Source organism: Haliotis cracherodii, unplaced genomic scaffold (genome assembly GCF_022045235.1).
Source record: "Haliotis cracherodii isolate W230 unplaced genomic scaffold, xgHalCrac1.p SCAF_25, whole genome shotgun sequence".
NCBI classification, from domain to species: Eukaryota; Metazoa; Mollusca; class Gastropoda; order Lepetellida; family Haliotidae; genus Haliotis; species Haliotis cracherodii.
The window spans coordinates 648,715-674,566 of NW_027266281.1; the positions used below are offsets into that span (position 1 = coordinate 648,715).

The following is a 25,852-nucleotide window of genomic DNA, read 5'->3' on the forward strand; positions in this document are numbered from 1 at the left end:
GAAATAGAGCAATTAAGTGAGTGAGTGAGTGCGTTGTGGTTAACGCTACATTTAACAGTACCCTAAGGGACACAGGTACTAGTCAGCTGGACACGAGGAGCCTCAAGGTATACAGATACTAGTCAGCTGGACACGGGGAGCCTCAAAGTATACAGGTTCTAGTCAGCTGGACACGGTGAGCCTCAATGTATACAGGTACTAGTCAGCTCGACACGGGGAGCCTCAAGGCATACAGGTACTAGTCAGTTGGACACGGTGAGCCTCAATGTATACAGGTACTAGTCAGCTCGACACTGGGAGCCTCAAGGTATACAGGTACTAGTCAGTTGGACATGAGGAGCCTCAAGGTGTACGGGTACTAGTCAGCTGGACACGGGGAGCCTGCAAGGTATACAGATACTAGTCAGCTGGACACGGGGAGCCTCAAGGTATACAGGTACTAGTCAGCTGGACACGGGGAGCCTCAAGGTATACAGGTACTAGTCAGCTGGACACGGGGAGCCTCAAGGTATACAGGTTCTAGTCAGCTGGACACGGGGAGCCTGCAAGGTATACAGGTACTAGTCAGCTGGACACGGGGAGCCTCAAAGTATACAGGTTCTAGTCAGCTGGACACGGGGAGCCTCAAGGTATACAGGTACTAGTCAGCTGGACACGGGCAGCCTCAAAGTATACAGGTTCTAGTCAGCTGGACACGGGGAGCCTCAAGGGACACAGGTACTCATTGTTGACCACTTTGGTGAAATCCAAGAGCACGGCGACCGCCTCCATGGTCTAGTGGTAGAGCGTCCGTCCGGAGAGCGGAAGGTTCGGAGTTCGATCCCTGGCCTCGTCATACCAAAAGACGTTAAGAGATGGTACTTGTTGTTACCCTGTCTGGCGCTCGGCATTAAGGGGATAAAACAAGGACTGGTCGGCTCGGAGTCAGTATGCTGTGTCTGAGTGGGGTTAGCACGCACGCACGCACGCACGCATGCACGCACGCACGCACGCACGCACGCACGCACGCACGCATGCATGCACGCACGCACGCACGCTGCATATCGGGATTTGAACCAACAATCCCAGGTTCCAGGCATGCCAAAGGGACGCAACTCTGCACAGTGAATCGCATCTCAGGGGTTCTACTGCACCAAATCAGAATCAGTCGTTCAACAAGTGATTGGACGATTTTGCGTTAGATTTTTCTTTTTAAATTTATATCCATCCAGTAATCAATACTGATCATATTTTTTCTACTGCGGTCTTTCCTAACATGATGACTTATGCTGAACATATTTTCAAGCAGGTGACATTTAGTCCGGGATTGAGGGTAGGGTGTCCTGAACTCGGAAAAGGAGTTGGCTAAGTTGGTCATTTTTTTTGTTTTTATTGCTGCTTCGGGCCAGACTGTGCACACAGGTACAGGTAGCTGTTGAATGCTCAGTTATTCTTTAACAAAATACAGTAAACTACGGTTATAACGAACACGCTTATAACGAACTGACCGATATAACGAACTTACTTATTAGTCCCGGCTATTTGCTGTATATATGCTGTATATATGCTAATAACAAACTACGGTTATAACGAACTAAAATTAGTGGTCCCTTTGAGTTCGTTATAACCGTAGTTTACTGTATAACATAACTACAGAAGTCTATGGGAAAACACCTGGTTGTGTGTAACTAGAAGACTGGGCAGCTTCAACCAGACTGTTGTACACCCATAGGCTCAGTGCTGACAGACCCAGAGTTATCATCACGATGTGAAAGTACCCGTACCCCCAATCACCGGATCCTGGCGCCTAGGGGAAGCAACAATGCACAGCATGTTGCGGCATCTGAGAAAAACGGGCGAAACTTTTCAACACTTTGAGCAACAGACGCATATTTCAACCAGCAATAGAGCATGTCCAACTCGTAAGGCGCGACAAATACCATAAGGATTAGGCAATACACTGCCTTCAATTGTTGGTCATACTCGCTATGTTTACAATTTTTTAAAGCCAAACTTGTTACGAATATATGATGAAAATCATGTAAAGGTCGTCAGCGCACAACTGAAACATAAAGTTAAGTTTGTCCGGCGATCTCACGTAACAAGCCGTGGAAGTTGGGCAATGATTTCTCTGAATAAAACAGGTCCTCCCAAGCTTGCACCACACGTCAACTATTTACCGTAGAGTTCCAGCCGTATATCATTAGTTATGGTGTTGCCGCCGATCGTGCCTCGACATGTATACACCCCTTCATCTCCATTCTTCAGTGTGTCAAACTGCAGTTCGCTACTGGTGCCCATCTGCAGGGAGAAGATCCTGCAACAACAAGGGGAGGCAACACATTTGAGTTCAGGGATGAGTGGAGGGGATATAAACTGGAGATATCACACAAGCTAATTGGACTTATCACACAGGTTAACTGGATATATCACGCAGGTTAACTGGATATATCACACAAGTTAACTGGATATATCACACAGGTTAACTGGAGATATCACACTGGTTAAATGGTGATATCACATAGGCTAACTGGAGATATCACACAGGTTAACTGTAGATATCACATAAGCTAACTGGAGATATCACACAGGTTAACTGGGGATATCGCATAGTCTAACTGGATATATCCCACAGGTTAACTTGGGATATCACACAGGCTAACTGAACATATCACACAGGTTAACTCAAGATATCACACATGTTAACTGGGGATGTCACACAGGCTAACCGGACATATCGGACAGGTTAAATGAAGATATCACACAGGCTAACTTGGGATATCACACAGGCTAACTGGGGATATCACACAGGTTAACTGGGGATATCACAGAAGCTAACTTTACATATCAGACAGGTTAACTGTGAATATGTATCACATCTGATAACTAGAGATCGCTGAGAAAGGCAATGAAACGGTGAATGCGCAAGTGAGAGGTGACTGTGAGAGGTGACTGTGAGAGGTGACTGTGAGAGGTGACTGTGAGAGGTGACTGTGGGAAGTGACTGTGAGAGGTGAATGCTGTGAGAGGTGACTGTGGGATGTGACTGTGGGAGATGACTGTGGGAGGTGACTGTGAGAGGTGAATGCTGTGAGAGGAGACTGTGAGAGGTGACTGTGAGAGGAGACTGTGAGAGGTGACTGTGAGAGATGACTGTGAGAGGTGACTGTGAGAGGTGACTGTGAGAGGTGACTGTGAAAGGCAAAGGCTGTAAAAGGCAAAGGCTGTGAGTGGTGACTGTGAGAGGTGACTGTGGGAGGTGACTGTGGGAGGTGACTGTGAGAGGTGACTGTGAGAGGTGACTGTGAGAGGTGACTGTGAGAGATGACTGTGAGAGGAGACTGTGAGAGGTGACTGTGAGAGGTGACTGTGAGAGGTGACTGTGAGAGGTGACTGTGAGAGGTGACTGTGAGAGGTGACTGTGAGAGGTGACTGTGAGAGGAGACTGTGAGAGGTGACTGTGAGAGGTGACTGTGAGAGGAGACTGTGAGAGGTGACTGTGAGAGGTGACTGTGAGAGGTGACTGTGAGAGGTGACTGTGAGAGGTGACTGTGAGAGGTGACTGTGAGAGGTGACTGTGAAAGGCAAAGGCTGTAAAAGGCAAAGGCTGTGAGTGGTGACTGTGAGAGGTGACTGTGAGAGATGAAGGCTGTAAACGGTGAACCTACCTTGACATTTTTGCACTATTGTAAGCTCCAATGACGATGTCAGCTGGGTCCAGCCACTCCAAGTTTGCATTTTGATCATCTGCTAACCCATCGACTTCGCAGGTAATTAATAATCCATTTTGGCTTGTTTCATGTCTTATACTCTTATAAGCTGGGAAAATCTAAATTTCTTGGGCATCTGCGAAAAAACATTTGAACACAAACATGGAATAAAGTATGAAGGATAGAGCAGTCAGCTATATTACATTTATAACATGGCCCTGTAATCTGCATGGTCAGCAAGGCGACATTTGTAACGTAGCCCTGTAATCTGCATGGTAGTTATATGACATTTATAACGTGGCCCTGTAATCTGCATGACCAGCTGTATGACATTTATCACGTGGCCCTGTAATCTGCATGGTAGTTGTATGACATTTATCACGTCGCCCTGTAATCTGCATGGTAGTTATATGACATTTATAACTTGGCCCTGTAACCTGCATGGCCAGCTATATCACATTTGTAACATGGCCTGTAACCTGCATGGCCAGTTATATTCCGTTTATAACTTGGCCCTGTAATCTGATAGCCAGCTTTATGACATTTATAACATGGCCCTGTAATCTGCATGACCAGATATATGCCATTTAAAACATGGCCCTGTAATATGCATAACCAGCTGTATGCCATTTATAACTTGGCCCTGTAATCTACTGAGGGGCTGTGTGACATTTATAACATGGCCCTGTAATCTGCATGGCCAGCTGTATGTCATTTATAACATGGCCCAGTAATCTGCATGCTCAGCTGTATGGTATTCATAACGTGGTCCTGTAATCTGCATTGACAGATGAATGGCATTATAACTTGGCCCTGTAAACTGCATGGCTAGCTATATAACATTAATAACATCACCCTGTCATCTGCATGGCCAGCTGTATGCATTCAATAACGTGGCCCTGGAATTTGCTTTGACAGATGTATGCTATTTAAAACATGGCCCTGTAATCTACACGACCGGATGTATGCCATTTATAACATGGCCCTGTAATCTGCATGGCCAGATGTATGACATTTAAAACATGGCCCTGTAATCTGCATCGTCAGCTGTATGACATTTATAACTTAGCCCTGTCTTATGCATGGCCAGCTATATGACATCGATAACCTGGCCCTGCATAGACAGATGTACGACATTTTTTAAAATGGCCCTGTAATATGCATGGCCCGCTGTATGACATTAATACCGTGGCCCTGTAATCTGCATGGCCAGGAGTATGACATTTATAACATGGCCCTGTAATCTGCATGGTCAGCTGTATGACATTTATAACGTGGTCATGTAATCTGAACTGCCAGATATATGACATTTATAACTTGCACCTGTAATCTGCATGGCCAGATATATGCCATTTATAACTTGCACCTGTAATCTGCATGGCCAGCTGTATGCCATTTATAACGTGGTCATGTAATCTGCATGGTCAGCTGTTTGACATTAATAACGTGGTCATGTAATCTGAACTGCCAGATATATGCCATTTATAACTTGCACCTGTAATCTGCATGGCCAGCTGTATGACATTTATTACAGGGCTATGTAATCTACATGGCCAGATGTCTGACATTTAAACCATGGCCCTGTAATCTGCATAGCCAGCTGTACGCCATTTAAACCTGGCCCTGTAATCTGCATCGTCAGCTGTATGACATCAATAACGTGGCCCTGTAATCTGCATGGCCAGATGTATGCTATTTAAAACATGGCCCTGTAATCTGAATGGCCAGCTGTATGCCATATATAACATGGCCCTGTAATCTGCATGGCCAGATGTATGACATTTAAACCTGGCCCTGTAATCTGCATGGCCAGATGTATGACATTTATAACTTGGCCCTGTGATATGCATGGCCAGCTATATGACATCGATAACCTGGTCCTGCATGGCCATATGTACGACATTTTTTTAAAATGGCCATGTAATATGTATAGTCCGCGGTGTGACATTTATAACTTGGCCCTGTAATCTGCATGGCCAGCTGAATGACATTTATAACATGGCCCTGTAATCTGCATGGTCAGATGTATGACATTTAAAACATGGCCCTGTAATCTGCATGGCCAGATGTATGACATTTAAACCTGGCGCTGTATTCTGCATGGCCAGATGTATACTATCTAAACACGGCCTTGTAATCTGCATGGCCAGATGTATGACATTTAAAAGATGGCCCTGTAATCTGCATGGCCAGATGTATGACATCGATAACCTGGCCCTGCATAGCCAGATGTACGACATTTTTTTAAAATTGCCCTGTAATATGCACGATCCGCTGTATGATTTTAACACCGTGGCCATGTAATCTGCATGCCCAGCTGTATGACATTTATAACATGGCCATGTAATCTGCATGGTCTGTTGTATGATGTTAATACCGTGGCCCTGTAATCTGTATGCCCAACTGTATGACATTTATAACATGGCCATGTAATCTGAATGGTCAGCTGTATGACATCAATAACATGGCCATATAATCTGCATGGTCAGCTGTTTGACATCAATAACGTGGCCCTGTAATCTGCATGGCCAGCTGTATGCCATTTAAACATGGCCCTGTAATCTGCATTGCCAGCTGTATGCCATTTAAACATGGCCCTGTAATCTGCATGGCCAGCTGCATGCCATCAATAACGTGGCCCTGTCATCTGCATGGTCAGCTGTATGACATTTATAACATGGCCCTGTCATCTGCATGGTCAGCTGTATGACATTTAAAACATGTCCCTGTGATTTGCATGGCCAGCTGTATGACATTTATAACGTGGCTCTGTAATCTGCATGACCAGCTGTATGACATTTAAGCATGTCCCTGTGATTTGCATGGCCAGCTGTATGACATTTATAACATGGCCCTGTAGTCTGCATGGCCAGCTGTATGACATTTAAAACATGTCCCTGTGATTTGCATGGCCAGCTGTATGACATTTGTAACATGGTCCTGTCTTCTGCATGGCCAGATGTATGCCATTGATAACATGGCCCAGTAATATGCATGACCAGCTGTATGACATTGATAACATGGCCCAGTAATCTGCATGGTCAGCTGCATGACATTTATAACATGGCCCTGTCATCTGTATGGCCAGATATATGCCATTTAAAACATGTTCGTGTGATCGGCATGACCAGATGTATGCTATTTAAAACATGGCCAGCTGTATGCCATCAATAACATGGCCCTGTAATCTGCATGGCCAGATGTAGGACATTTGTAGCTTGGCCCTGTAATCTGCATCGTCAGCTGTATGACATTTATAACAAGGCCCTGTAATCTGCTTGGCCAGCTTTATGATATTTATAACATGGCCCTGCCATCTGCATAGCCAGCTGTATGCCATTTATAACGTGGCCCTATAATATGCATGGCCAGCTGTATGACATTTATAACATGGCCTTGTAATCTGCATGGCCAGCTGTATGACATTGATAACATGTTCGTGTGATCGGCATGGCCAGCTCTATGACATTTAAACCATGGCCATGTAATCTGCATGGCCAGATGTATGCCATTTAAAACATGTCCGTGTGATCGGCATGGCCAGATGTATGCTATTTAAAACATGGCCCTGTAATCTACATGGCCAGCTGTATGCCATTTGTAACTTGGCCCTGTAATCATGACCAGATGTATGCCATTTAAAACATGGAACTGTAATCTGCATGGCCAGCTGTATGCCATTTAAACCTGGCCCTGTAATCTGCGTGTAACCTTGCCTGCAATCTGCATGGCCAGATGTACGACATTTTTAAAATGGCCCTGTAATATGCATGGCATAGATTTGTTAGTCCAGACGGGAATACGTGTGGCCCAGTCGTATAAGGCGCCGCGATTCGCTGTGCAAAGTCGTGTCCCCTGGACACACCAGAAACCTTTGATTGTGGGTTCGAATCCCGGTTCGTCCCGATTATGTTTCTAGGTTTGTCAGCACCATACCCATGCTCGCGGGTTTTACCGAAGTGGTAAACGTCTGAGACATGCATCACTTTGAGCTTTCCTCTGACACGCCGTGATGTGACTGGAATACTTTTTAAAGCGGCGTTAAACCCAACACACTCACTCACACTATAACCGCAAACCATAATGTCTCGGTCATTCAACCGAGGTCATGTTTGTTTGTTTGTTTGTTGTTAGACGGCACACTCATCAACATTCCAGCTCTATGACGGGTGTCTGTAAATAATAGAGTCTGGACCACGTAATCAAGAGATTGACATCGTGAGCATCCACCTACGCAGTTGGGATACGATGAATCAGCGAGCATGACCACCCAATACCTCTTACGTCAAGCATGGGTTGCCGGAGATCAAATCTAATCCACATCTTTCTCAAGTACTGTTATGTTGTTGTGACATAGTCATGTTTGTGTTTAAAGAGACATATACTTGTTTATTACTTGCGACATTTACAAACATGTCACAATAAGGTTCCCATTCAGAAACGTCATACGCATATTATAGAGTAGTGACGTAACTCAACATGTAGCCCGACAAATCTGTCAATTAAGGAAGCAACCATGGATATTCTGGTTGAGGCCAGGGATATAATCGAAAAAACAAAATGACCTAGCAACGTGGAGAAGAAAATAGTTTTGTTTGCTACTTTTGTATAACCATTATCAGCCACAAAATCCAGTGTTGCAAGGTGTTCGTCAGAAGAAAAAAAATTAGTTGTAATCAAAACATTGTCTGGTTTTGCACCCGGCCCTACTCCGACCACTTACTGCAACCGTAAGTTCGACACATCAAAGTTCGACTGTTTGACTGTATGTCAACTCAATAATTAGGTCAACTGTGATGCTCTTTTCCTCGCCATCACATCTTATTGTATTCTGACACTTTAGAAAAACTTCTAACAATAATAGCAATTGGGTACGTTTGGTTTAAGTGAGAGTGAATGTTTTTCAGTTATATCGAAGCGTGTCGTATTTACGAAGAGAAGGAATGTTGCTAACAGTCCAATGTCTAGGACATTCCTGGATGGACGCACATCTGGAGAATAACCAGGACATTACGGAATATCTGTCCCGAGTGATTGAATGGTGATAATCCCTAGTCTTTGCATTCATTTAACAAGACAGGATCTTCTCTAATCCCGAGTTTCGAGAATGTTATTGTATATATTATGCATTGACATTTTAGAGAGAATATGAAGAAAATCAAGTAGGAAATTCCAACCCACAGAGCCACTTTACTGAAGACAGCCTATTGCTCAGATGACTTAATGTATAGTTAACTACGTTTATAACGAATACGCTTATAACGAATGACCGATATAACGAACTTATTTTTTAGTTCCTGCCATTTGTTGTATGTATACTGTATATATATGCTAATAACGAACTACGGTTGCTACGAACTAAAATGGGTGGTCCCTTTGTGTTCGTTATAACCGTAGTTTACTGTAATCAATTTGTGACATCATGAACAACGGATGACGTCATTTTGTATTAATTGTGAACAATGGAGTATTGAGTTGTTATGGCCTCAACTGACCAATCAGCATTGAGAATTGCTACAACGCACATGTGCAAATATCGGAATATGGGTAATATCATTTTTATATGCAATGAATAATGATTTTCTCAAAAGCAACAGAACATTCTTACAGCATCGTGGGATACATGACATGTTAGAGCTAACCCTTCCGACAGGGACCACACACTAATTCACAATACTCACAGCTAATTCCTATGAGCAGCAATGACAACACACAAGGCGTAATAGATAAATCCATTCTGGACACTGTCCTTCCTCAAGCTTGACCAAACAACGTCTCTCAGTAGTCTATTTCCCTCTCTTAGGCACAATAATCATTCATAGCCATCCCAGCTACAAGGAGCAAGTCCTTGATATATTCCTACGCGCTACCAAGCCGCTTGCACTTGTTTCGTTTGGGCAATAAACCGTTACGCGAACTGGTCATGTGATGTAGTTCCACATTCGTGACATCTGTGATGAAATAGCCTGTATGATGTTGCAGAGGTGAAGCGGTCAAGCACAAGGACATGATGTGTGAGGATAAACTCTTTGAACTGAATAAGGGAATTCACCGCTTTTAACGGTATTAGCGGCGTGTCAGCTTAATGTGGGAGGAAAGCCTGAAGTGATGCAGGTCTCAGACATTTACCACTTCGTTGAAACCCACGAACGCGGGTATAGTGCTGACAAACCTAGAAACATAATCGGGGCGAACCGGGATTCCAACCGACAATCATAGGTTTCTGGCGCGCCAAAGGGACGCAATTCTGCACAGCGAATCGCGGCGCCTATGACGACTGGGCCCCCCGTGCCCCCAGTTTTTAGAATAACGGGAGTGTATGATGTTTATATCCCACCGCCCCGTCATCCATCGACGCCACGTAAACTGTCAAAGACGTGGTAATTGTTGGTTCCCTCTAAAATGTAGTATTATTTAAATACTGTTAATGTGTGTCAGACTGTCAGCTGCCTCCTGCCCCAGAAGAGATAGGGGCGTTATACGTACATGGTAGCGATATCCCAGCTATGTCACGAGGTAGACAGACGTTTGGTTTCAATTCATTCAACATTCAGTGAGTTAGTGAGTGGGACGTCATATACGTTTTCATGACGTGGCAACGTACATATGTGGGAGGTACTCGGATGTGGCTAAGGACTTACGTGTTTACCACATCGATATTATTCTGAAAACTAATAAAACATAATCAGGACGAGTCTGGAAATCGAACCCACGACCACAGGGTTCTTGCAAACATAAGGTATTGCAACTCTGCACAGCGACGTGTGTGCCCATAGGAATACAGATATACCACCGTGAACGTAAGTCATCAAACTCATCCTGCATTTCGAACGATTACTGCTATTGAAAGTTCCTGTTCATTGTTTCAATGTGTGCCGAGTTCACACACGGGACGTCTCCTTTGATCTGGTGATAGTCACTTCTCACCGACACTCACAAGCCTCGTCCAAGCACTTCAGTCGCCTACAGTTGAAAGCAGTTACTTCCTCTCCCGTGCTACTCTCTGGAGTGGTAAGAACGCGCCACTCAGTGCACTGGCCTTTGGTGGGAAGCTGACATTTTAAAACAGCCATCCTTGAAAATAAAGATACCTTATCAAAACTATGTTAAAGTACCGTTTTCTTTTGCTAAAATAGTGCGTATACCGTATTCCTTAAATTGCATGAAAAAAGACTGGCTTCATAAATAGTCTAAATGAAATATCAATATTCATAAGAAGTCGATTGCTAAGTCCGACTGGTCTGTCATGCATGCCCTGAAAAAAATATATCCAAAACACCCCATGCAAATCTATACCTTTTGGCAAATCTAGATTACTGTATCTGAAAATGATGAAAGCTCCTGGCTTCTTTTTATCATATTTTATAACTTTAAGTTGATAACATCTGGAAGAATAGAACAAATATTTGAAGTGCCATTATCCTTTAAATTTCTTTTCCGCCTACAGAGATGAGTTAGATGTGATGGAAAGTGGAACAATAGGTCGATCCTGCAAGTTGGATTCAAGTCATTCTAACACTCTGTGTCTGACCGCAAAGTAATATACAGTGAACTACGGTTATGACGAACTCAAAGGGACCACGAATCTTAATTCGTTATAACCGTAGTTTGTTATAAGTATATGTGAGTGAGTGAGTGAGTTGGGTTTAAACACCGCTTTTAACAGTATTCCAGTTATATCAGGGCGTGTCAGCTTAATGTGGGAGGAAAGCCCGAAGTGATGCAGGTCTCAGACGTTTACCATTTCGGTGAAACCCACGAGCACGTGTATGGTGCTGACAAACCTAGAAACCTAGTTCGGGGCGAACCGGGATTCGAACCCACAATCATAGGTTTCTGGCGTGCCCAAGGGACGCAACTCTGCACAGCGAATCGCGGCGCTTTAGACCACTGGGCCATCCGTGCCCTCTAAAAGCATATGTACAACATATATACAACAAATGGTCGGGACCAAGAAATAGGGCGTTATAAACGTTGTCGTTATAACCGCACTTTTATTGTATTGTGTTCTATATAAACCTAGCAGTTCATTGATAAGGTAACAAGGGGTTCAACGTTGCCTTCAAGAATAATGCTCTTATATAGCGACGTGCGAGTGTCCGCACGTGTGTGCGTGCGTGTGTAAGTGCGTGTGTCACTGCTTTTGCTATTCCGGACTAAAGACGGATCATGTGTCTGTTCCAATGAGATACGTAGTTTAACCCGTACTGAATCCGAGCCGACCAATCCTTGTTTCATGGCCTCAGTGCCGTGCAGCAGGCAGGGTAATAATAAGTGCCATGTTTTAACCTCCTCTAGTGTGATGCAGCCGGAGATTGATCAACCAACGTCTTCTAGTGTCACACTTGCATTTTCACGACTTAGTGATGTCTAGATCCGAATAAACGTATCACGTGACCTTTGTGCTCTGTGTACAATCGTAATGTAATAATGACGACAGAAGCACTTGCCGAGCATGTCGTCGCACAAACAAACACATTATTTCAGAAATGTCAACGTAAAACGTGAAACGTAAACCCGGTAAAACATTTCACAAAAGGGGAGTGACGTGTGATGATGATATGACAAAAGTTTATCATTAGGTCTGATTTCCCAAATGTCTCAATATTCATTTGGGATGCTGCGGTATGCATGCGGGAAGCGATGTGTTTTCATTTTGCATATTTCGTGTTAATATGTACTTTGCTATCAATATGAAATGGGCCCCATGAAGATCCGGTTTAGAATAGGTCTTCAGCGACAATGCTTGTCGTAAGAGGCGACTAACGGGATCGGGTGATCAGGCTCGCTGACTTGGTTGATGCCTGATACGTTGAATTAGAAGATAAACATACTGTATTTAGCAAACTTTACGACACAATGGTTTGGTCTTGTCTGGACTATGGTTCGGCAATATGAGGAACGACAGAATATTCGACGACAAACGCTATCCGCTTTTTCCTTGGACTGGGGAAATACGCACCAAATGTTGCAATAAATTTGGGAGGTTGGCAGGATCCCACCTTGTGTCAGATCGTTGGCCACAGTCTCAAGGCACTGGGCCAGACTTGTCAACTCACCAAACAGGAGAGTCACTAAGAAGATATTTTTATGGGCCAGTAAGTTCAAGAAAAACTGGAACTCCAGGGTGACGTCGTGTCTCGAGAGAATAGACCTTGGGCATTTAACATCTACTAGCTCACACATTGAGCCGAGATCCCTTGCAGCGGCAGTAAGAGAAAGACTGATGTCAGAGTATAAAACAAAGAGGTGGGACAAGCTACAGTCAATACAAGGGGCGAGGGGAAGAAATAAACTGAGAACCTACAGGCGTTTCAAACACCATTACGATACAGAAGATAACGTTAAGAAACCACTGAGTCGCTGCCACAGAAGTGCTCTTGCTAAATTTAGATGCTGGGTAGCCCCATTAAAGTTAGAAACTGGCCGCTATTCTAATATTCCAGCAGAAGAGCGATTTTGTTTTAACTGTAGAGACTGTGTGGAGGACGAGATACACGTCTTACTTTTATGCCCACTATATAATGATGTGAGAACAGATCTTCTTAAACGATGTACTTTTACCGATCCGTATTTCAAAGGCTATTCCTACTGTGAGCAATTTACACTACGTCTATCCAGCTGCGATCTCACCTTTTACGTGGCCAAAACCTGCTATGATATTTTATTGAAGCACCGATCTATTTTATATTCATGGTGTATATATTGTATGTATATTAATTTTAGTATACATGTTTGTTTTATGATCATATCGTCTCTCATAAGTCGTTTTACGACTGGACGTAAGTTTTACGCGTGTTTTGATTTCATATGGATATTGTACAAAGTACCTTATTGGTGAGACGCAAACAAATTATTGTCTGTCTGTCTGTCTACTGTGTTTACAATTGAAAACACAGTACGTTTATCTCCATTCTACCATGACTAAATAAAACGCGAACTCTTTGGTGTTAGCAAATATACTGAGTGAAGCGGCATGGGTGTTTTCAGTGGGTTATCGATCTGAATCACGGAATTACCGAACAAAATACGGCGCTGTATATACTCAAGCAGTTTGTTTACACCCTAATACTTCGCTCGAACATATGACAGGTATTGAAAGCATATAAGCACGGCAACTTGGTAAGCTAACATGAGGTGGGCATCCCTAAAGAAAACAAATTCAGTTTTGCAAGGCTTTCGCTCTACATCGCGCGTCACCATTATAACGTCATATCGATCATTGTGATGCAAAAAATATGACGTCACAGTCGTATAGAGAAAAGCGCCAAAATTTCAAGCTCTCTGTTGTCTCCAAAACGTAAATAAATTCCCTTTGTAGATTTCTATCGTGTTTTCTCTACGAAATGTATTGCCACACATCCTTTGAATATTGTCGTAACCGTAACTGTGCATTTTTTGTAACGTGTAATTAAAGATATAATGATTTAAATATACCTACCGACAATGACTGAAAATAGTACTATTCTATGAATATTAGCTTCCACGGTGAAGCGGCCGTCAAACCAGCTGTTTCAATCAGAGAGTGTTTATTGTGATTTAATAGCCTATGATTAACTAATTAGAATCGAGTAATTTCCAAATTCATGGTAGAATTTCTATTACCTGCTTGACGAAAGGTTCTTCCTATCCATTTCCTTCTTCGTCCCCAGGTGCTGAAGGAAAATAACGAGGAAGTGTTTAAATGTTCTGGTTAAATTCTACTAAACGTACAGTATGTATATAAGTATACAAAAATGAGTTAAATATTGAGTGAGTCACGTTTTATTAACGTGTGCATTTTGTTGTAATATTCATGAAATCTTACATTATGATATAAAAGGTTTTAGAAGTTTGGCTAGAAAGGACAAAGTATTCCTGTGATCGCATGATACATCATTTTCCCTTTCAAATGAAACCGATATGTACGGATGTTTGACTAAGGCTTGGGTTGGGCATTTGAAAAAAGCAACAACAAAATACAATCTCTGGAAACATTACCTACTGGCATGGTCGAAACTGATAAACAATTAATTCACATGTTCAGAAGCGTCACTGGCCTGCAATTATCACAGGGTGCATATATAATCTTACAAACCTCCAGTGACATCATCCTAATGTTCTCCAGTCGGGTTGATTTTGTTTGTTTGTTGTTTAACGCCGTACTCAGCAATATTCAAGCTATATGACGGCGGTCTGTAAATAAACATGTCTGGACCAGACAACCCAGTGAGTGACATCATGAGCATCGATCCACGGGAATGGGATGCGATGACATGCATCAACCAAGTCAGCGAGCTTGATCACCCGATCCTCTTTCGACAAGCATAGTCGCCTTTTACGGCAAGCATGGTTTGCTGACGACCTATTCTACCCCGGATCTTCACGGGTCAGTTCGTTATAAGCGTGTTCGTTATAAACGTATTTTCTGCACATTGGAAAATGATTAGTATTCAGGAATGAAGCACTACTTACTGTAAGCACTGTTCAACAACATAATGCACTGCCTTAAGACATTCTACCACCTCCGAATATTACATTGTTTCTGTTGAAATTCAGTAAAAGTTCATTGCATTATACTTTTACAATTATCAGTATTCAGGGATGTAGCACTTGTAATGTAGGCACTGTTCAACAACATAATGCACTGCCTTAAGACATTCTACCACCTCCGAATATTACATTGTTTCTGTTGAAATTCAGTAAAAGTTCATTGCATTATACTTTTACAATTATCAGTATTCAGGGATGTAGCACTTGTAATGTAGGCACTGTTCAACAACATAATGCACTGCCTTAAGACATTCTACCACCTCCGAATATTACATTGTTTCTGTTGAAATTCAGTAAAAGTTCATTGCATTATACTTTTACAATTATCAGTATTCAGGGATGTAGCACTTGTAATGTAGGCACTGTTCAACAACATAATGCACTGCCTTAAGACATTCTACCACCTCCGAATATTACATTGTTTCTGTTGAAATTCAGTAAAAGTTCATTGCATTATACTTTTACAATTATCAGTATTCAGGGATGTAGCACTTGTAATGTAGGCACTGTTCAACAACATAATGCACTGCCTTAAGACATTCTACCTCTTCAGAGAAAGCAACTTTGAACATTGCGAGAATATGCTTTGCTGATAACAGTACATAAAGTGCAAAGTGCAATGCATAATTATGAGACATGTTTACGAAAATGCAAATCATGTTTGTAGTAAGAACTAATCACATTCAACCAACACGAGACAATGCATCAGCAATAGCGTTGCCTTGCATACGCTTGATGTCCAAATTAAATGCTTGCAAAACCTGATTGACATGGTGAGTCAGGGAGACACAAAGCGTAGTTTGAAAGAGGGGTCATCAGCCTCAACATAGAGGCTGTCAACCGGTTCGAAAACCATCAAGACAAAGTCTTAATACTTGATGGTGGATTGAGTCCAGTCGGTTTTTTGCAAGTTCAGTGTAGAGCGGATTAGATATATATATAAGTGAAGGAGGATTATCTGATCTCCTCTTTGAATTTAAAACGACTTTTAACAAATCTAGGACCGTCAGACATTTTGTCTTTAGATATTTGATATGTAGAAAAAAGGAACATGATGGTCGCGAATTAATCCTAAAAAAAATTCTTCTTTTACAATCGTGATTGGAGTACCATCGAAAAAGATTTCGGGGTCTTTATTGGGTTTATAAGGATAACAATGGCGTTGTTTCATATTGGGGGAAGCGTCCTGTTCGGTAAATGGTATCAGGGGCTTGCGCTGGGCCAGTATTGAGCTCATGTAGCTTCACCCTGATCAGAAAAATGTTAATAGTTTTCTTTTCTTGTTGATATTTATATTTCTGAAATTTGGGATTATAATTGGATGATGAAAAATGCTCAGGTCAAGTTTCACCCAACATATTTGCAATGTCAACTTTGTCAGTTAGTAGACCATGGTCGTCTTTAGGATGATGAACACCAGAATATACTTTCCCTTTGATTTTTTGTACCATGTTACACTCATTTGTCAATGGCGTACGGGAATTAATCTTTGATACGAAGCCTTTCCATGACTGTCGCCGATTTTGTTTAAACGTATGTCAGGCCTTGGCACTATTCGTCTTACATTATTTAAATTGTGAACCGTAGAAAGATGGCGAAAGTATTTTTCAGCCTTCCTCCTCCACTTCCTAGACTGTTTGCAATCATCAGTAAACCATGGTTTACGAATGTGGGGTTTAACAGAGGACATAGGGATAGTTACATCAACAATGTTATTGAGTTTGTCTGTTATCAACTGAATAGGATCAGGGACATTGATGAAAATGTCAGGTGTCAATTTGTCAGTTCAAAGTGTTTGAAATAATGGCCAGTTTGCCTTGTTAAAATTCCACCTTGTAACAAGTGGATCATCATTCGGGTTAACAGCTGAAAGTATTGTGGGGAAATGGTCACTTCCACATAGGTCGTTGTGGGCCGACTATTCAAATTCGTTATATACATTTGGATCTGTCAGAATATGTTCCAGTAGGGGGATGTAAACATCTGTCTGATCCATCATTAAATATGCATAAGTTGTGTTTTGAAATTATGTCTTCCAGGATTGTCCCTTTGCTGTTGGTATCAGTTCTTCCCAATCGAGGGTTATGTCCATTTAGGTCACCCGTGATGATACCGGGTCTTAGGGGTTGATTAAACAAATCCTGAAGATCAGACTGCTGACTTGGAAACAAGGGTGAAATGTATAAGGAGCAAAGTGTGAAAGTTATATGTAAGAAAGACGGACAGCAACAGCTTGAAGGTTGCATTTAAGAGGGATGGGGCAATGGCTGACGTCCTGCCTCACCAAAATAGAAGCGCCACCTGTGGCTTTGTCACCTGGAGGTGAAAACGAATAGTACGAATTGTACTGACGAAAATCAAATGTATCTGTATTTTTCAGGTATGTTTCTTGTAAGCTAAACGCTGATAGTTTAAAATATTGTGATAATAATTGTAGATGAATAAAATTCTTCCCATGTCCTCTGCAATGGCATTGTATTAAATTAGTAGCCCCGCTCATGGAGGTTAAAGTGAGGCACGTGAGTGGAGGGGGCATGCCCATGTACTGGGAGGGAAGGAGTGACCTCCATGTACAATAGTTCAAAAGGATTATGAACCGCTACAGGGCACGCAACAGGAGAAGGCTCCTCCAAGTGCTGGAGTGCCCTGACCTTTCTCCTCATTTGCTTTTTTGTTGTTGTATTTTTATAGATGGGCTTCGACCTGAACTGTTTCAATTTCTTTTGTCGTGTCTGGTTAAGTTTATTGAATGGTAAAAAGATTGCAGATTCTGTCTGAGATGAGGATGTCAGTGTTGCTGGTTTACTTTGTGACACCTGTGTTGCTTCATCAATGATGATCTGGTCTTCAATGATCCAAGAGATCTCAGTTTGACAGTGAGTGGATGTCTTGGTGCTTTTGTTGGTCAGAGAAGAGACTGTTGTTGAAGAGACTGTGGCTTAAGAGACTGCGGCTGAATATGACATCTTGGAATGTGTCTGAGAGGGTAGAAGTAGCTTTTTGGCATCAGAGTATGAGATGTTGTTTGTATGCTTGATTTTAGTATCTTAGATCCATGAAGGAAACTTGGGCAGAATTTGGAAGAAGAATTGGACAAAAGAACTTCTTTTTGAAAAAATATGTTTTCAACCAATATTTTGAACTAGTCAAGGCTATGTGTTTTTTAATGTTGAACTTTAGTAATGTTTATTACATTTATAATACCTGTGACCCCTTACAAGAATAGTCTAAGATAGCGGCGGTTTGCAACCTATGTCGGTCCACATTACAAGAGAGAGTCGTTTTCAAGGTACTCTTGTTGTCATGGTAGAATGGAGATAAACCTACAATTTGATGTTGTCCATCAGTGGAGTAGATACCTCTTTTTAATACACTGAAAACCATGTGTTAAGCGCACGTTTCCAAATTAAAATAAGAGGCATATACTCTACAGTGGGGCTACTGTATTATTTTCGTTATTGTAGAACAAAGTTTGCTTTGGAATGATCAACCAGAGATTTAAGCAGCAATGTAAAGATCTGCCTGGTGATATAGAATAACTGTCATGACAACACATACATGATGCGGAAGACATATATGTCCTTCTATTGTACAGTTTGTTACCGGAATTCGAATGATTATTTCATAGAGTTATGTATCTTAAAATTATCTTTAAAATTCTTTTTCTTCACAGCGTATCAGCTCGAAAGAGGGAGTAAAGCGCGAAGTTTTGCCGGTCTTAGGCGTTTACCAACGAGCAAATTAGGAAAATAATCAAGGCAAACCTAGAATACGAACCAACTGTCATAGGTATTCCGCCAAATTGCATCACTTTAGACAACAACTCTATCCCCACACCTATGCCACGCGTACCCACACCCCTACCAATAAAACATCTTCCCGGGGAAAGGGAGTTATGTGACTACAAAACTTCAGTTTCCACCCTTGCCGAACTAAGTTGGAATTTCGTTGCTCAATCGTAGCGCCACCAGTAGCTATTACCAGTTATGTCCCTTCTATGTCACACCTATTGACCAATCAGAGTCCAACTCCCTTATCACTTGCATTTTCTTCAAACAAAATAAGGTCTTACCTCGCAAAGTACATCAAATCATTTGAGCACCATGATTAAAAACAAGACAAGATATTGAAAATATCTGTCGATGGTACACATATTTTGCAAATCCTGTACTCGAAATAAATCTGCACGTTAGAATCAATGTAACCAGATGTCTTGTTTGCAATGCGATGCGTGGACTCGTTAGTCCAGCCAAAATAAAACTCCAGAAATTTGGCCTATTTCGTAAAGGGTGGAAACTGGACTTTTATAGCCAGTTAACTCCCTTGCCCCAGAAGATGACCTTCCCCTATCCATCCTCAACCAGACTCCAACCCCTACTCCTAAAACAATTAACAGTGCAATCGTGTGTTCCTAGCTTATTTCGACATTAAAACATGATACATTACAGATTTGAAAGACAATTGGACCATAACTGAGATTTCACAACCTCCCAATACAATTATGTCGTTGACTTGGAGCCCCTCATTTGTTAATGATTTCTACAGTCTCAGTAAAGGGTGGAGCACTTTCTTGATTGAACGTTACTCACTCAAAGGAGAAAAAGGGCCAATGGGATAAGGTGATTATAAATAAAACCAAGAGTTATTGGAAAAGTATTGGCACAGGTCTTTGTTGGACATACAATGAGATGTCCTGCATATATGTATTCGGAACGGTAATTGCATTTGATACATACCCATGTATTTTGCGTTCTAACCGGGAATTCAAGTCCACACCATCTTGTGTTGGCGAGGGAAGAGGACATATCACAGAATGTATCACCGCATTTTTGCTCTTCTAGTTGTTGTCAATACACTGACAATACTACTGGAAATATCACATTCAGGTTTATAAAGTGATGCAATTTGGCGGTATACCTATGACAGTTGGTTCGTATTCTAGGTTAGCCTTGATTATTTTCCTAATTTGCTCGTTGGTAAATGCCTAAGACCGAAAAAATTTCGCGCTTTACTCGCTCTTTCGAGCGGATACACTGTGAAGAAAAAGGAAATTTTAAAGATAATTTTAAGATACATAACTCTATGAAATAATCATTCGAATTCCGGTAACAAACTGTATAATAGAAGGACATATATATCTTCCGCATCATGTATGTGTTGTCATGACAGTTATTCTATATCACCAGGCAGATCTTTACATTGCTGCTTAAATTTCTGGTTGATAATTCCAAAGCAAACTTTGTTCTACAATAACGAAAATAATACAGTAGTCCCACTGTAGAGTATATGCCTCTTATTTTAATTTGGAAACGTGAGCTTAAACTCCCAATCACTGACCCAAAACTCCCTATCACTGGCCTACCACCTCCCATCACTGACCCACCACATCTCCTCACTGGTCCACTACTTCTCATCACTGGCCCATCACTCCCCATCACTGACCCTCAACATCTCATCACTGACCCTCAACTCCCCATCACTGGCCTACCACCTCCCATCACTGACCCACCACATCTCCTCACTGGTCCACTACTTCTCATCACTGGCCCATCACTCCCCATCACTGACCCTCAACATCTCATCACTGACCCACATCTCCCCATCACTGACTCATCTCTCCCGATCACTGACCCACAACTCCCGATCACTGACCCACCACTCCTCATCACTGACCCACCACTTCTCCATCACCTCCCATCACTGACCTTCCACTTCTCAGCACTGGCCCACCACTCCCCATCACTGGCCCAACCCTCCCCATCACTGACCTACCACTCCTCATCACTGACCCACCACTTCTCATCACTGACCCACCACCTCCCATCACTGACCTTCCACTTCTCAGCACTGGCCCACCACTCCCCATCACTGGCCCAACCCTCCCCATCACTGACCCACCACTCCTCATCACTGACCCACAAGTCCCAATCACTGACCCACTCCCCATTACTGACCCACCACTCCCCATTAATGACCCACAACTCCAAATCACTGACTCACCACTCCCAATCAATAACCCACAACTACCCATCACTGGCCCAACCCTCCCCATCACTGACCCACCACTCCTCATCACTGACCCACAAGTCCCAATCACTGACCCACCACTCCCCATTACAGACCCACCACTCCCCATTAATGACCCACAACTCCCCATTAATGACCCACAACTCCAAATCACTGACTCACCACTCCCCATCAATAACCCACAACTCCCCATCACTGAGCAACAACTCACAATCACTGACCCACAACTCCCCATCACTGGCCCACAACTCCTCATCACTGACCCACCACTCCTCATCACTGGCCCACAACATCTCATCACTGACCCACATCTCCCCATCACTGACTCATCTCTCCCGATCACTGACCCACAACTCTCCATCACTGACCCACAACTCCCCATCTATGACTCACCACTCCACATCAATGACCCACCACTCCCCGAGACTGACCCACCACTCCTCATCAAAGAGCCACCACTCCTTACAATGAACCACGCCTCCCAATTACTGACTCACCACTCTCCATCAATGACCCACAACTCCCCATCACTGATCCACAACTCCCAATGACTGGCCCACCACTTGTCATCACTGGCCCATCACTCCCAATCACTGACCCACCACTTCTCATCACTCGCCCACCCCTCCCCATCACTGACCCACAACTACCCATCACGGACCCACAACTCCCAATCACTGGCCCACCACTCCCCATCACTGGCCCACAACTGTCAATCAGTGACTCACCAATTCCCATCCATGACCCACAACGCCCTATCACTGGCCCACCACTCCCCATCCATGACCCTCTTATGACCAAACGCTACCCATCACTGACCCATCTCTCCCCATCACTGGCCCACCACTCCTCATCATTGACCCACAACTCCCCATCACTGACCCACAACTCCCCATAAATGGCCCACCACTCCTCATCACTGACCCACAACTCCGGATCGCTAGCCCACCACTCCCAATCACTGACCCACCACTCCTCATCACTGACCTACAACTCCCCATTACTGGACAAACACTCCCCATCACTGAACCACCACTCCTCAAGACTGATACACCACTCCCCATAATTTACTCACCTCTCCCGATCACTGACCTACCACTCCCCATCAATGACCCACAAGTCCCCATCAATGACTCATCTCTCCCAATCACTGACCCATCACTCCTCATCACTGAACCACAACTCCCCATCACTGATTCACCACTCCATATCACTGACTCACCACTCAATATCACTGACCCACAACTCCCCATTTATAACTCACCACTCCACATCGATGACCCACCACTCCCTACAATGACCCACAATTCCCGATCAATGACTCATCTCTCCCCATCAGTGGCCCACCACTCCTCATTACTTACCCACCACTTCCAATCACTGACCAACAACTCCCAATCACTGGCCAACCACTCCTCATCACTGACCCAACACTCACTATCACTGGTCAAGCACTCCTCATCACCGGCCCAACCCTCCCAATCACTGACCCGCCACTCGCCATCACTGGCCCACCACTCCCCATCACTGACCCACCACTCCTCATTACTTACCCACCACTTCCAATCACTGACCAACAACTCCTCATTACTGACCCAACACTCCCTATCACTGGTCAAGCACTCCTCCTCTCTTGCCCAACCCTCCCCATCACTGACCCGCCACTTCCCATCACTGGCCACCACTGCCCATCACTGACCCACCAATCCTCATCACTGACCCACCACTACTCATCAATGACCCACCACTTCCCATAACTGACCAACAACTCCCAATCACTGGCCAACCACTCCTCATCACTAACCCAAAACTCCCTATCACTGGTCAAGCACTCCTCATCACTGGCCCAACCCTCCCCATCACTGACCCGCCGCTCCCCATCACTGGCCCACCACTCCCCGTCAATGACCCACCTCTCCCCACTATTGACCAACAACTCCCAATCAATGACCCACAACTCCAAATCACTGACTCACCAACTCCCATCAATGACCCACAACTCCCCATCACTGATCAACAACTCCCCATCACTGGCCCACCACTTCTCATCACTGACCCACCACTTCTCATCACTGGCCCACCACTCCCCATCACTGAGCCTCAACTCCCCATCACTGACTCATCTCTCCTAATCACTGGCCCACCATTCCTCATCACTGACCCACAACTCTCCATCACTGACCCTCAACTCCCCATCACTGACCCACCACTTCTCATCACTGGCCCACCACTTCTCATCACTGACCCACCACTTCTCATCACTGGCCCACCACTCTCCATCACTGACCCTCAACTCCCCATCACTGACCCACCACTTCTCATCACTGACCCACCACTCCTCATCACTGACCCACAACTCCCCATCACTGACCCACCACTTCTCATCACTGACCCACCACTTCTCATCACTGACCCACCACTCCTCATCACTGACCCACAACTCCCCATCACTGACCCACCACTTTCCATCACTGACCCACCACTCCCCATAACTGACCCACAACTCTCCATCACTGATCCACCACTCCCCATAACTGACCTACAACTCTCCATCACTGACCCACCACTCCCCATAACTGACCTACAACTCCCCATCACTGACCCACAACTCCCCATCACTGACCTACAACTCCCCATCACTGACCCACAACTCCCTATCACTGGCCCACAACTCCCCATCACTGACCCACCACTCCTAATCACTGACCCACAACTCCCCATCACTGACCCACCACTTCTCATCACTGACCCACCACTCCCCATCACTGACCCACCACCCCTAATCACTGACCCACAACTCTTCATCACTGATCCACCACTTCTCATCACTGACCCACAACTCCCCATCACTGACCCACCACTCCCCATAACTGACCTACAACTCCCCATCACTGACCCACCACTCCCCATCACTGACCTACAACTCCCCATCACTGACCCACAACTCCCTATCACTGGCCCACAACTCCCCATCACTGACCCACCACTCCTAATCACTGACCCACAACTCCCCATCACTGACCCACCACTCCTAATCACTGACCCACAACTCCCCAACACTGATCCACCACTTCTCATCACTGACCCACAACTCCCCAACACTGACCCACAACTCTCCATCACTGACCCACCACTCCCCATCACTGACCCACCACTCCTCATCACTGACCCACAACTCCCCATCACTGACCCACCACTCCCCATCACTGACCCACCACTCCCCATCACTGACCCACAACTCCCCATCACTGACCCACCACTTCTCATCACTGACCCACCACTCCTCATCACTGACCCACAACTCTCCATCACTGACCCACCACTCCCCATAACTGACCCACAACTCTCCATCACTGACCCACCACTACCCATAACTGACCTACAACTCCCCATCACTGACCTACCACTCCCCATCACTGACCCACCACTCCCCATAACTGACCCACAACTCTCCATCACTGACCCACCACTCTCCATAACTGACCTACACCTCCCCATCACTGACCCACCACTCCCCATCACTGACCCACCGCTCCCCATCACTGACCCACCACTTCTCATCACTGACCCACAACTCCCCAACACTGATCCACCACTCCCCATTACTGACCCACAACTTCTCATCACTGACCCACCACTGCTCATCACTGACCCACAACTCTCCATCACTGACCCACCACTTGTCATCACTGACCCACCACTCCCAATCACTGACCCACTACTCCTCATCACTGACCCACAACTCTCCATCACTGACCCACCACTTCTCATCACTGATCCACCACTTCTCATCACTGACCCACAACTCTCCATCACTGACTCACCGCTTCTCATCACTGACCCACCACTCCTCATCACTGACCCACAACTCTCCATCACTGACCCACCACTCCCCATAACTGACCTACCACTCCCAATCAGTGACTCACCAATCCCCATCAATGACCCACCACTCGCCGTCAATGACCCACAACTCCTAATCACTGACCCACTACTCCACATCACTGACCCACAACTCCCAATCACTGGCCCACAACTGCCAATCACTGACCCACAACTTCCCATAAATGGCCCACCACTCCTCATCAAAGACCCACTACTCCAGATCACTGGTCCACCACTCCCAATCACTGACCCACCACTCCTCATCACTTACCCACCACTCCTCATCACTGACCCACCACTCCTCATCACTTACCCACCACTCCTCATCACTGACCCACCACTCCCCATCACTGGCCCACGACACCCAATCACTAACCCACCACTCCCCATGACTGGCCCACCACTCCCAATCACTGACCCACCACACCTCATCAGTTACCCATCACTTCTCATCAGTGGCCCACCACTTCTCATCACTGGCCCACCACTCCTCATCATTGGCCCACCACTCCCAATCACTGACTCACCACTCCTCATCACTGACCCACAACTCCCTATCACTGACCCACCACTCCTCATGACTGGCCCACCACTTCTCATCACTGATCCACAACGCCCTATCACTGACCCACAACTCACTATCACTGACCCACAACTCCTCATCACTGACTCACAACATTAATTCAGTTCAGTCATTGCACATGTGTAGCCACAAGGGG

General features: G+C 44.5%; 1 protein-coding gene and 1 pseudogene across 1 annotated transcript; one reads left to right on the forward strand and one right to left on the reverse strand.

Annotated features, from left to right (window-relative positions):
* LOC139472791 (fasciclin-2-like) overlaps positions 1-9,515 on the reverse strand; it is a 43,593-nt pseudogene extending 34,078 nt beyond the window's left edge.
* Positions 9,516-21,795: 12,280 nt separating this feature from the next.
* On the forward strand, positions 21,796-22,146 carry LOC139472588 (merozoite surface protein CMZ-8-like). The gene has a single exon (XM_071255051.1). It carries the CDS (start codon positions 21,796-21,798, stop codon positions 22,144-22,146), a length of 351 nt encoding a protein of 116 aa, XP_071111152.1.
* Positions 22,147-25,852: the final 3,706 nt, after the last annotated feature.

Coding starts and splice junctions, on each gene's coding strand:
- LOC139472588 (XM_071255051.1), top strand. CDS start 21,796: ATGACTGGCCCACCACTTGTCATCACTGGCCCATCACTCCCAATCACT.